At 41.2% G+C, this 14217-nt stretch overlaps 1 protein-coding gene across 1 annotated transcript in view; it reads right to left on the bottom strand.

Moving 5' to 3' along the window:
• The window catches only part of PREX2 (phosphatidylinositol-3,4,5-trisphosphate dependent Rac exchange factor 2), a 183181-nt gene that overhangs the window by 41577 nt on the left and 127387 nt on the right, over positions 1–14217 (bottom strand). Inside the window, exons 34-36 of the mRNA XM_084512072.1 lie at positions 12417–12519; positions 10054–10197; positions 744–858 (exon numbers count right to left, since the gene is read on the bottom strand). Coding sequence (XP_084368198.1) covers positions 744–858; positions 10054–10197; positions 12417–12519 — 362 coding nt within the window. The remainder of the gene's footprint in view (positions 1–743; positions 859–10053; positions 10198–12416; positions 12520–14217) is intronic.

Genomic DNA, 14217 nt, shown 5'->3' with positions numbered 1-14217 from the left:
GTTTATATAAATATATTTAAACAGGTGTTTTCCACAGATACAAGGAGGTGCAAGAGTGGTCTAGGTATTTTATCATCATTAGATATATCTAGGTATTATTAGGTATATCTAGGTATATCATCATTTTACTTTGTAACTAATAGATCAGTACACCAGAAATTCTGTCTTTATGTGCAACTTCTTTATTAATTATTTACTAAAATACACACCTGCATAATCGTTACTTATACTGGGAAGTACATACTCTGTAATCCACACATGAAGCTGATGCAAGTACCCAGAAATGTTCTTATTCCCATTAGTACTGGAAAAAAAACTACATTCACCTTTGAGGAAAACAGCACTATTTTATAAGCCCTATTCTGTAGAAATCACGTAAATATGATCTAAAAAATCAGATCATAATATTTAGAGATTCTGGTACACCAATTGTGATCATGTAGACAATTCTGTTACTATATGCATTAGTAAAGCAACTCTGAGGCATTTGCAGCTATAATTTTCACATGAAAATGATTTAGGAAAGAATATAATTTTACTTTTTTTTTTTTTTCCAATGTAATCTTAATAGTGCAGAAATCAAAAAAAAAAAAAAGTCAGAACCATGAGTCTTGGATCTTTTTCAATCAAGCAACAAAAACAACCACCATACAATACACTTTAGTTTAAATATGTGTCATAGAAACTGAGTCAAAAAGCCGAACTTGCTAAGGTAATCTCAGGAAAGTTGGTTTATTACCCACCGTAGTTTCTGGTTATACTGCTTTACTTTTTCTAGTGATGCTGCATTTATCTGAGCTTGAAATTCTTCTACTGAAACACTGTCTCTGTAGTAGTATCCTTCCATGCTTTCCAATGCTATGAAAAGAGAAAGAAGAACATAGAAGAGAAAAATCAGTATTAAATATTTAGTATTCACATTCTTTGTAGCTTTGTTCACAGACTATTGTATTACTTTTAAACCTTGAAGCTGAGATCCCTGTGGATTGCTGAGCTGTTTCTGTATGTCATTGAATTCATACAGATCTTTTTAAGATTTCATTCACAACAAAAATTATATTTCTGGCCCCATGGAAAATATAGCGTGAGTTCTGTTGCTCTAATTAAAGTATTCCTGCCCCTTGCATGTAAATGTGTTTTTTAGTTCTATTATATATACTGGGGGGGGGCGGGAGCAGTAGAGGAAAGAAAGGATTAATGTACACTTTCACAGAGGGAGACCTAAAAACTTCTTATGAAGTCTGATTAGGGGATATGGAACACTTCAGACTCTAGATATTTCCACTGATAATCTGAATGCCTTCTTCTGGATTAAGTAAAGCAAAATTCTCTGGATCTCTGAAAATGCCCTATATGCTGCTTTGCAGGGATCAGGTATGTCTCTATAGATGGACTCCTTGTCCATCTTTGTTGTATTCACTTGACAAGGATGAATGTTGCTACAAGAATTCAGGAACCAAAAGAAGATTTCCAGTACAGGTCACTGTCCTACTCATACAATCATCACACAGAAATTAAAAGGAGCATAAAAGGAATGCACAACCTTCCATTTTAGCATGTTTTTCAATACTTTTCAAACACAAACAAAAACACCCCACCCCTCCTTTAAATTAGATACTCAGCAAAGTTCAATCTTTTCTTTAGCTAAGCCACATCAAATGTTTGAAAAGTCTCAAACAAATTTGAACCTCAAAAATCACGATCTCTACATAACAAGAGCTTGTTAAGAGATTAACTTTATTATAACACAAAACACAGTCTCCTAGTGATATACATTTTTGGGAGAAGAGCATTAAAGATTTTACAGTTAGGAACATTGCTACTTTAATAATCCATACTCATTCTAAGAATTCATCACCCTATCAGAAAATGCATGCAATAAGCAGATCTCTGATGAAAGCATGCTGTAGTCTTACAGCTTCAGCTGCACACAGAATATTAATTCTGCTTGTACTGCTTAATATGACCAGCTAATAAATAATTCATTCAGTGTGAAAGAACATGCAAATTGCACTCCCCTTCGGTGTTTTCAAAGCTTGTAATTCTGCTTCTGTGCAAAAATATTAAATTTCAACAGAAAGACTTCTTAACTTCCTTGATGCTTTATCCCACCAAAAAAATAATAATAATAATAATGCAGAAATATCCACAGAACTCTCTAATACCAGGTTAGTGCACACATAGAGCTGACTATCTGTATGTCTTGTTTTACCTGAATAAACTTCAATTTATCCAGTTAGATCACCCACGTGAGAAAACAGTTGCTTCTCAGGACTGACTGGGGCACACAGTTCTGCTTCTACCAGCGCTATGGGGACCATGCTACTGGTTGTTGGCAGGGAATATCATAGTGTACACTTTAACTCTCCAATTTTTTTAAAGGATTTCATGTATTTCTAGCTATTCAATGTATTAGAAAGCTCTCTTGTAAGGCAAGCTTTCCTTACAAAGTGAAACATCTTCCATAGTATTCGTGAATCAATATTAGGATTTTATGGTCTGGATGAACAGATGAATGGAAAAAAAAATGGGTGGATGGGAAGGCTCAGAGTGTAGTAGGCAACAGGACACAGTCTGCATCAAGAGGCCCATTAAAAAGCAGGACACCATAATGATGTACATTGTTCATTATCTTCACTGACCTGGAGGAGGTGACAAATGCACTTCTGTCAAGTTTTTAGCTGAAACCAAAGTGGGGGACGCAGTGTAACATGCAATTGCAGGGCCACCTAGAAGGAGACCTAGACAGGATGGAGGAGTTGCCCAACAGGAACAATGTGAAACAGAACAAGACAAATGTCAAGTCCTGCATGGAGCCTCAGAAGAACCTGGGAGTCAGCAAACTCAACATGAGTCTGCAGTGTGCCCTGGCAAAAAAAGAAGGCCAAGAGCATCCTGAATTGTATTAACAGAAGCACAGTCAGTAGATTGACAGAAGTGCTTATCCTTCCTTCCTTCCTTACTTACTTACTTACATTCATTAGATAGCATCTCGAATACTGCATCCAATTTTGGGCCCCATCATACAAGAAAGCTGTTGATCAACTGGAGAGAGTTCAATAGAGTGTCACCAAGGTGGTCATGGCCTGAAACATTATGAGGAGAGGCTAGGGAACCTCAGCTTGTTCAGCCTGTAATTGATGGCTTTGGTGACCTACATGCCACCTAACTAGACTTAGTTAACAGGAGGTCAAGAAGAAGACAGTGACTAGTCACTAAAGACACCTCTTTACAAAGGTTCAAGGTTGCAGAACAAGAGGCTACGGACATAAATTGGAACAAAAGAGGCTGTAACTGGATAGAAAGGAAACACTTTTCCATGACAAGGGCAAATAGAGGAACACGTTCCCCAAGTGGCTGCTCAATCTCTGTTCTTGTTTAGAGATCTTACTTGAAAAAACCCTGCGCAACCCGGTCTGACCTCACAGCTGACCCTTCTGTGAGCAGGTTCTCCAGGACCTCAGGAACTCCCAAGGTCCCTTTCAACCTGAATTATTCAATTATTCTATGAAAACATAAAAAAAGAGCTTATATTATTAAAAGACTAAAGAGAAACTTTCAATAAATTGAATTTCAATTTTAAATAAAGTATCTTTTAATTAAGCTTATTTATTGCTGAGATCACAATTCTGATGTAGTAAATAGAGAATTCCGAATGCCAAGAGCTGTCAACATTAAATCATAGAATCATAGAATATCCTGAGTTGGAAGGGACCCTCAAGGATCATCAAGTCCAACTCTTGACACCGCACAGGTCTACCCAAAAGTTCAGACCATGTGACTAAGTGCACAGTCCAATCTCTTCTTAAATTCAGACAGGCTCGGTGCAGTGACCACTTCCCTGGGGAGCCTGTTCCAGTGTGCAACCACCCTCTCTGTGAAGAACCCCCTCCTGATGTCAAGCCTAAATTTCCCCTGCCTCAGCTTAACCCCGTTCCCGCGGGTCCTGTCACTGGTGTTAATGGAGAAAAGGTCTCCTGCCTCTCGACACCCCCTTACGAGGAAGTTGTAGACTGTGATGAGGTCTCCCCTCAGCCTCCTCTTCTCCAGGCTGAACAGGCCCAGTGACCTCAGCCGTTCTTCATACGTCTTTCCCTCCAGGCCTTTCACCATCTTCGTAGCCCTCCTCTGGACACTCTCCAAGAGTTTCATGTCCTTTTTATACTGTGGTGCCCAGAACTGCACACAGTACTCAAGGTGAGGCCGCACCAGCGCAGAGTAGAGCGGGACAATCACCTCCCTTGACCTACTACCGATGCCGTGCTTGATGCACCCCAGGACACGGTTGGCCCTCCTGGCTGCCAGGGCACACTGCTGGCTCATATTGAACTTGCTGTCTACCACGACCCCCAGATCCCTCTCTTCTAGGCTGCTCTCCAGTGTCTCATCGCCCAGTCTGTACATGCAGCCAGGGTTTCCCCGTCCCAGGTGCAGGACCCGGCACTTGCTCTTATTGAACTTCATGCGGTTGGTGATCGCCCAGCTCTCCAACCTGTCCAGATCCCTCTGTAAGGCCTTTACGCCCTCATTCGAGTCCACAACTCCTCCAAGTTTGGTGTCATCAGCAAACTTGCTCAAAATACCTTCTATTCCTACATCCAGATCGTTTATAAAAATATTGAAAAGTACCGGCCCTAAAATGGAGCCTTGAGGGACCCCACTGGTGACTGCCCGCCAGCCTGACGCAGCCCCATTTACCATAACCCTTTGGGCCCTGCCCGTTAGCCAATTGCTCACCCATCGTATGATGTTTTTATTTAACTGTAGGGTGGACATTTTGTCCAGTAGAATCCTATGGGAAACCGTGTCAAAAGCCTTGCTGAAGTCCAAAAAAATCACATCAGCTGGTTTTCCTTGGTCCACCATACGGGTGATCTTATCATAAAAGGAAATCAGGTTAGTTAGGCAGGACCTACCCTTCACAAACCCATGCTGGCTGGGACCAATGACTGCTTTGTCCCCCAGGTGCGCCTCAATAAGTTCGAGAACCATCTTCTCCATGATTTTACCAGGCACTGACGTGAGACTGACAGGCCTGTAATTGCTAGGGTCTTCTTTCTGACCCTTCTTGAAAATCAGCACAACATTTGCCAGCTTCCAGTCTACCGGGACCTCTCCCAATTCCCAGGATCATTGAAAAATAATTGAGAGAGGTTCCACGATGACGTCCGCCAGCTCTTTCAGCACCCGGGGATGAATCCCATCCGGACCCATGGACTTGTAGGGATCCAGGTGGAGTAGCAAATCCCGCACACGTTCAGGGTCGGTTGGGAGTTTGTCATCCCCACCGCCCCGGTCCTCCAGCTCAGGGCACCCTGGGTCCCGAAGCCCATCATCAGCATTAAAGACAGAGGCAAAGAAGGCACTAAGCATCTCTGCTTTGTCTATGTCATTGTCTGTGAGGAGACCTTCCCTATCAAGGAGCAGCCCTATGTATTCTTTAGTTTTCCTTTTTCCATTCACATATCTAAAAAAACCCTTTTTATTTTCTCTCACAGACACAGCCAGCTTCAACTCTAGGTGTGCTTTGGCCACACGAACTTTCTCCCTACAAACACGAACAGCATCCCTGTATTCTTTCCATGACACCTGGCCCTCCTTCCAGTAGCGAAACACTCTCTGTTTCCGCTTAATCTCCATTAGAATGTTCCTGGTCAGCCACGCCAGCCTCCTGCCCTGCCTGCCTGACTTGCGATATTTAGGAATTGCCTGATCTTGTGCTTCTAGGAGGCATCGCTTAAAGAATGACCAGCACTGGTGGACATCGAGGCCTTCAAGAGCAGTTTCCCAGGGGACCTTGCTGACTGGTTCCCCGAGCAGCCTGAAGTCTGCTTTCCCCATATCTAGGGATGAGGTTTTGGTGGCACTTTTCCTTCTGTCACCGTAAATTTTGAACTCACCCACTTCATGGTCGCTATGACCGAGGCGGCCACCAATCACCACATCTCCCACCAGACCCTCTCTGTTTTCTAGCAACAGGTCTAGGAGGGCACCTTTCCTAGTTGGCTCCGTTAGCACCTGCACCAAGAAGTTATCATCTAGGTGCTTCATGAACCTCCTGGACTTGCTCGTGTCAGCTGTGTGGCACTCCCAGTTAACGTCTGGCAAGTTGAAGTCCCCCATAAGGACAAGGGGAGTTAATCTCGAGGCCTCTCTTAGTTCTGTAAAGAATAATTTATCGGCGCTATCGTCCTGGCCAGGCGGTCTGTAATAGACTCCCACAACGACATCCCCTTTATTCGTTCGTCCCTTGATCCTTACCCAGAGGCTCTCAACTTTGCCATTGCCGACCTGAAGTTCCACACAGTCCAGCCCCTGCTTCACATACATCGCCACCCCACCACCTTGCCTACCCTGCCTGTCCCTCCTGAAGAGCCTGTAACCATCTATCGCAACACCCCAGTCACAGGACTCATCCCACCAGGTTTCGCTTATGCCGATGATGTCGTAGTTGCGGGACTGGGCCAGGACTTCTAGATCATCCATTTTATTCCTCATACTGCATGCATTCGTGTAAAAGCACTTCAGGTGCGTCTCCTTACACTCAGCACCTTGTGGATCTGACCGAAGGACCTCACTGGCACACAGCCCCTCTGATTCTAGCGTACCATCCCTTAGGTCTTCACCGGCGTGCCTGGTTTTAGCCCCTTCCCCCTTCGACTCTAGTTTAAAGCCCTATCTATCAGCCCTGCCAACTCCTGACCAAAGATCCTTACTCCTCTCTGAGAGAGGCGCATCCCATCCGGTGCCATCAGGCCCGGTATAGCATAGACCTTCCCGTGATCAAAGAACCCAAAGTTCTGCCGGTCACACCAGTCTCGAAGCCACGAGTTTATGTGAACAGCACGCCTTTCAGCTTCGATCCCCCCTATCGGAAGGACAGAGGCAAACACAACCTGCGCCCCTGATCCTCTAAGTAGTCACCCCAAATCCCTAAAGTCTCTTTTGATCGCCTTCGGACTTCTCGTTGCTACTTCATCGCTACCAGCCTGAAAGGCCAGTAGCGGGTAGTAGTCAGTGGGCCGTACCAGGCGCTTGACTTTCTTGGCAAAGTCTCTCACCCGAGCCCCAGGGAGGCAACAGACTTCTCTGCGGGTTGGGTCCGGTCGGCATATCGGTCCCTCTGTCCCTTTCAGAAGGGAGCCCCCCATAACAATAGCCCTTCTTTCTTTTTTGAAGGATGATGTGGCAATGCGACGTGTAGGTCGCCTTGTCTTAGGCGCCCCCTCCAACTGGGACGAGTTTTTATGTACTTTGTCATTCAGATTGTCTTGTTCTAGTCCTTCATATCGATTATTTAAGGGTAGATGAGAAGGTGAGGTGGGCAGAGAGAGGGCTCGCCTACCACCCCGAATAGGCACCTGCCTCCATTCCCCCCCTTGATCTAGGTCTCCTCCCGCTGCCTGGCAGGAGGAGGGAACCTCCGTCTTCTGCATAACAGGAGACGCCCGTGCTGTGGCAGGCTCGTGAGCCTGCCCCAGAGAGGGTAGAGTGCACCTCCACCAGTCAATTTCCCTCTCTGATTCCCTGATGCTCCCGAGCCTGTTCACCTCCTCCCGGAGCTCCGCTACCTGGCTGAGCAGTTCTTCAACCTGGGCACACCTCCCGCAGGCATACCCACCACTGCTGTCGGAGACCGACAGAAGGCTGGGGCACACTCTGCAGCCCAGGACCTGGACAGCTGCGTGTTTCCCCGAGCCCTCCGTCTGAGTAGCCACACTGGTGACCGTGGCTGGAGATGCCGCACGAGATGCGGAGGCCACGTTTTTCTGCCTGGTCGATATCATGGTCAGGTTCTACGCAAGCAGGTTACAAGCACCGAAGGGAGAGGCAGCTGCAACAGAGCGACGATGGGCCCCCCGCTCGCCCTGCCCGCGCGAACTGCCGCGCAAACTGCCGTGCCACGCCCTGTTTGCCCATCCTGTTTGCCACGCTCCTGGTCGCTCGCGCTCCCTAGGGGCAACTTTTAAACAGCCTGGGAGGGGGCGTTGCTGGCTCCGCCCGCGCCTCGTCAGCCTCCCTCGCAAGGAGTGCCGGGTCCCGGCGGCTTCCCCGAGTGGCCTCGATGCTGGACAAAAAGCCCTGCCCGCCTCGGTCCCCTGCTCCGCTGCAGAACATGTCTGCCCCGGAGCCGATCGCCTCAGCAAATGGCTGAGACCATCCATTCTCAGACCCCAATACTGTAAATCAGGACCCTTTGAATGTATGTATTTAAGCATATGTTTGTCCAAAACTATTCTTACAAGTGGAAAGATACATAATATAGCCTGCATAAACACTTTAAAACTATAAAAATGCCTGCAATCCCAATCCTGCAAATATATAGGCATGATTAATTTTAGGCATGGAACTATGCAACACAGAATAGAACAACACAGAGACTAGCTTGTTCTGTTGACAAACTATTCCATGAACACTATTTTCTAAATGTTCAATTGAAAGCATCATAAACCATTGTATTTTTTAGGCAGAAAATAGCTTAGCTGTGTTAAGGTTGGAAAGCAAGAATTTACTTCACAGAGGAACTTGCAAAAGATTTCTCTTCTCAAAGCTAATAAATTTCAGTTAAACATGGGGATCTACTGAGTTAGTTTGATGGCAGCTCATCCAAACCTTACAGGAATGAAGTAAAAACTGTAATCTCAATACATTCATTAGTAAGGGAAATATATATGGGAAATACATATATATATATATATATATTTAAACAGTGGGATTTAATTTCTTATCCAGGACTTCTAATTCTTGGATTCTAATGGACTATTTTGATGGAAGACAGTTGATAATTAAAGAAAATTGGTATCAGAAAGAAAGAAGACTTTCCCATTACTGAAAATTATTAAACAGATGTGACACTTCAATGAATCTTTGCCCTTTTGCTTTAGCTCACTGCAAAGGTTCTAATACTAGGACACAAATATTTGGGGCACTCTAGAAACAAAGGAAAAAAATTCTGCAGAAGAAAGTCTCAAGCACACTGAATCCCTGTCCACAGTCCTGTGAATCTAAAAGAACAGGTATTTCCAAGATTTTGTCTGAACCAAGGTATTTTTTATTCTCTTCCATATGCGTCTTTGTCTGCTTTCCGGAAATGATTATGATGCTCATTTTTCTCATTTCCCTCTATGACTGAACTCAATCCCTTCAAAATAAATCCAGTGAAGTTTCCTTTTTTAGTTTATTTAAAAGTCAGGCTCCAGGGATCTTATTAAAAAAAAAGAAGAAAAAAGTGTGGGTTAGATTTACAGTAAATTCTGTTATCTCTTCATGTATCTTACTGTTCATGATTTCCTTTTACATCCTCCTAACTTATCAACCCTCCTTGAAATCTTCATTTGTATGTCTTCTGCCTGTTCCTTATGGACCCTGGAAGCCTTTTGCAAGTTACAGAGTACTGTCAGCTCCTTCTGAAATGAAAGGTAGCTCAAGACAATCAGCACCTCGCATTTACCATTTCAGTGAATCAAATTCCGTGTTCCTGATGACTGTAATGACACTGCAGCTAATGCAGGCTGCCTGCAATTTATGAACAGTCTGAGCATCAGTGCCACCATGCATCATTTCAGTAATGTTTGCAGTCTCATAACTACAAAAGCCTGAAAAAGTTATTTAAGTCTTCATTAAAGAGACATAATTCTCAGGGGATAACAATTTAATCTGTACATTTGAAGTAACAGGAAAAGGTTACTATAGTATTAGGATTGCAAAATACTTCAAAAAGCAAGTTTCATGATCTGACTATCATCCACTAATAACCGAAAGAACAAAACAACATTGATGAAAGAGCATTCATTTTTTGGTGTTGGAATCACATAACAAGTATAAAATTAGAAATACATACCTGTATGTCTATTTTTCACCACAACACTCAGCATTTCTTAAATTCAGTTTAATTCTAAATTCTCAGTAAATGCCCATATTAAACAACTCAGTTAAATACAAGAATTATGTGCTTAGAGTTACAAAGGATTAAAGTTAGAGCGAGTAAGATGTGCTTTAGAGATTTAATTATTATTTGAAAGAATTGGAAAAAAAAAAAAAAAATCAAGTTACCTTGTGAAAAAAGTACTGGGTGGATTTTAAACCCCCCTCCATTCTTCAGTCTTTGAGGAAGCTGTTCAAAATGGTAACTATCAAGGTAGAAATAAACCTTCAGAGTTTGCCGGCTTCCTTCTGCTTGGTATGTGATTGGAACATCTAAGAATAAAGTCAGTGTTACTATTTCATTAAAATCAATGACATGTCCTTTCCCAGAAACTGCTGCACCCAAAATTCACATGATTAGATAAAATCTCCCCAGTCATAAAATGAATATGTGCAGTATTTTACATTTTACTCAGTGTTGCTGCGGTTACTATTGGCCTACCCATTTTCGGGAGGTAGAAAAACAACATAAATCAGTGGCTGTCACCTTTGCCTGTCAATGACAGCAAAAATATTAAGAAAATAATGTAAGCTGGCAACATCCTACATTGATTTCTCTGTAAATCTGAAGAAACATCTGTGTGCAGCACATGGTTTGAAACCACTGGAAGGATGGCTAGAGCCATATTTCATATGCCTTCCTGGGGTGCATGATGTATAAGGTCAGTGTGACATATACCGCTATCCTTTCCACAGAGTCAGCATCTCTTCAGATTTGTGTAGGATAGAGCACAAGTTTGTAATTGTAATTTGATAGAATATAAGAAACTGTAAGAACGCACTACATTACACTTTGTGAAACTAAATGTCATAATATGTCAATTTCTGTAGAGTTCAGTGCAACCAACAGTATCATTTTGAAGTTACATGGAATCCCCAGCACACATTTTGTGTATTATGCAAAGTGCTTAATGTGGAATGATCATTAACAAAAGTTGATGGAAATTTTCCATTTAGCTAAATCTCTCAGAGGAAGTCCATTTAATTCAGTTTATGTCTTTTTCCATATTTCCTGTTTAAGTATCATTTCCATGAATAAGTCTCCAAGATGAAAACAGTAAAACATTTAGCAATTTGCATTAATAATCTTATGTAGTTTTTATAGTGTGCATAAATTACTTTGCACCTAAATGGAAAATATTTTATAGGAACATTTTTCACTATCTTTGGTAATAAAATACATTTTGTATTGCAATCATTATACAGAATCATAAATGAAAAAAAAAAGTCTTTGGAAGTTCCTTGTCTTCTGAAACCACAGTCAGGATGACTGTGGCAGCAGCACTTAAGCTAAAAGGAAACACAGTTTATCACAATCCTAGAACACACGGGCTTTCCATTTATCTCTATTTTAGCACAGACACTTCAGTCAAGAGACACGGCAATTTGAACAGTTTATGACACAAGTATATGGTTAACTCCCCATCAGAAAGTTCTCCCATAACTCCAGTTCCATGTTGTTACCCAGCTTGGCATGGCTTCCTTTTAAAACAAACAGGCTGAACAGGATCCTTACTTGACTTACAAACGGTCTCATATAGGCCAGTTTCTAGCTGACCAGCAGCCTTCCATGTGCAAATTTGTCAGCACCCTATGGGTATGGGTGTGCTTATGAATGCCCCAGAACACAGGCAACCTCTCACTAGTAGTTTTGTGGAGGAGCTTTGTTTCTTCTGGTCTTGTTTATTGCATAAGTGCTCTTATGTGTGGTCTTGATCCAGCAAGGGAATTGTTTTAGAAAAGCTTGATGTTAAGCAGACGTGCTTTCCTCCCTTCCCAGGGGAGTTCCAAGACTTGAGAAAAAATGTGTTTGTTTTTTTCTCACTACACAAAATTCACTGCAGAAAAATCTCTACTGGCTGAAAACATACAATAAAGAAGTGGCTGGAAGAGAGTGAAGGGTATAGTGTAAACAGCAGACTGTGAAGACAGTTCCTTCCTACTAGTTGGACAAGTATTAGAAGGTGGAGTTCATGTCCCTGACTGTCTCCACCACCAGGTCTCAGAGGAACGTTCTTCTACAATTAAAGCTACCCTAACAGTGTTTGCTACCTCTTTTTAAGGAACTCTTCAAAGATATACTTTTTCATTCAGAAGGGATAAGTAACATTAAAAAGAAATGGTTTTAATATTTCTCCACCTTATCTCAGTTGCATTTCTTTATTATGGCCTTCAATCCTCTTTTATATGCAACTCTTCAATAGTAACTTGATCTTCCAAGGACTTATGCAGTCATATAACCCCAATGGAAACTTCAGTTAAGCAGACACTTTTCCCTGCTGGGTTGCTAACACCACCAGATAATGATTCTACATCATGGCTGATGTTAGCTGCATTTCAGGAAATCTTGGAATATTAGGAGAGTTAATTCTCTATAATCCCAAATTACATAACAGTTCCTACGGGATGTAGTGTTCTAAAAGACAAACATATTAGAAATACAGAGAATGTTTCTGAACAGTAAAACCCAGATATTAATTATTATTACTCACTTGCAACTAGTGGTTCTGGCTCTGATTGTCTGAAGTAAAAAGTAACTTTTTCCAAGTCAAACAGTGCAACCAGTGTATCTTCTAGCATGGCTTGCTCATCAGCCTAAAAAAAGCAAAATTAAAAAAAAAAATGGAATGTCCTTTCAGCCAGATGTTTTCCCTACCAGAAGTAACATGAGACCAGGATATGAAAATAAAATAAATAAAATAAAATAAAATAAAATAAAATAAAATAAAATAATAAAAAACTACAGAACATTGCACAAAGTTTCACTGATGCAGTGTATAATGTAATTAACTCCTGCATAACATAACTATATTTGAGCCTATAGGCACTTTCCCTTACATTACTAGTCCAAGATTATTAAAATAATGGTATCATTTCACATAGTAAAATAACGGGTAATTTATAGCTACCACTACTTCTCATGGCTTTTAAACAAACAATATTGTAATTATTCTTTATGTGAGATGCCAGGCTTCAACATCTTGTCCTTGAGACCAGGCCTAGCTTGCAAATTAACACAGGGCAAATTTGAAAAACAAATTCCTCTTTTTAGCAATTTTCCTTTAAAAATGCCCTAAGTTCAGTATTTAAAACAAACAAACAAACAAACAAAAACACACAAAAGTTCTTCTTGTCCACTCTAGGCATCAATAACTGAACCAGTAGCTCAGAATGAGTACAACTCAGAGTCATTTGTACCTCCACCTACAAAAACCTAGATGCAAATAAAGTACATACATGTAGATACTGCAATGTTGGAATTTGCACCAGTGGTTCACTCTCTGTGCTCCTGAACTAAAGAAATGGAATATCCAGTATCAAAAAAGCTTCAGGAAGTAAATTACTAACTTCTCAGGACAGCATACTCAAGCTTTAAAAAGAGAAATAGTAATCTGCAAGAATCTTGAGTTAAATATGCAAGTAATTATAGGACAAATCAATAATCACTCAAAGTAACTTTATTCTTTATACAACCCTCTCCTAGCTTCATTAAGCTAAATGTAAATCTGAGGCATGTATTTTTCTCCTTTAAGAAGTGAAAGGCAAAGAATAATCAACTAGCTGCCTAAAAAATGAGAACTACACCTTACTGAGTTATAGAAAGAAAAAAAAAAAAAAAAAAAAAAAAAACAAACACCATGGTTTTCCTTGATCTAAACAGTGAAATAGTATTCCCACTTGTATTTATGAAAAAGCACCTGTGCTTGAAATATTTTGTCTCCTGGTTCAATTTATGAAGTCTCTCCGGAGAAAGCAATGTTTTATCAGCAGAATAGTCTGAAAACCATTCAGTGACATGGGAAATCTTTGCACAACTATTCATTCTTTATTGAACTCTGGCCATAATAATTTCTTTCAAATGCCCTTGTTTAACATAACATGGACCATTTGTAAGCAAAATGGTCCTGAGAAGGTATTAAGAAAGTTGCCTTTAAATACTTTTCTCTTAGTTAAGAACAGTTATCACTGAACTCATTCAGAATTTCTGTGCAAATACATATACAGAAGAGACTAAACTTGGTAGAATTTGTTTGTTTTGTTTGTAACTCAGCAATGGATAGTGCTGGTATCAGACTACAATTCATGCTAAGTAGCATGGTTTTTCATTACAAAGGAAGTCTCCACAATCTTGAAAGAAAAAAACAAAAACAAAAACAACCAAAACAAAAACAAAAACAAAAACAAACACAGAAGTATTCTGTTTTGTGAAGACAAAAGTTATCTTGTGATAATACAACTAAGTGCATGTTAAAACATAAGACAAGATTCAACTGAATTTGCTCTTGAACTCTG

This window comes from Aythya ferina, assembly GCF_964211825.1.
Source record: "Aythya ferina genome assembly, chromosome: 2".
Classification (NCBI taxonomy): Eukaryota; Metazoa; Chordata; class Aves; order Anseriformes; family Anatidae; genus Aythya; species Aythya ferina.
This window is presented reverse-complemented; position numbering and strand designations above follow the sequence as displayed.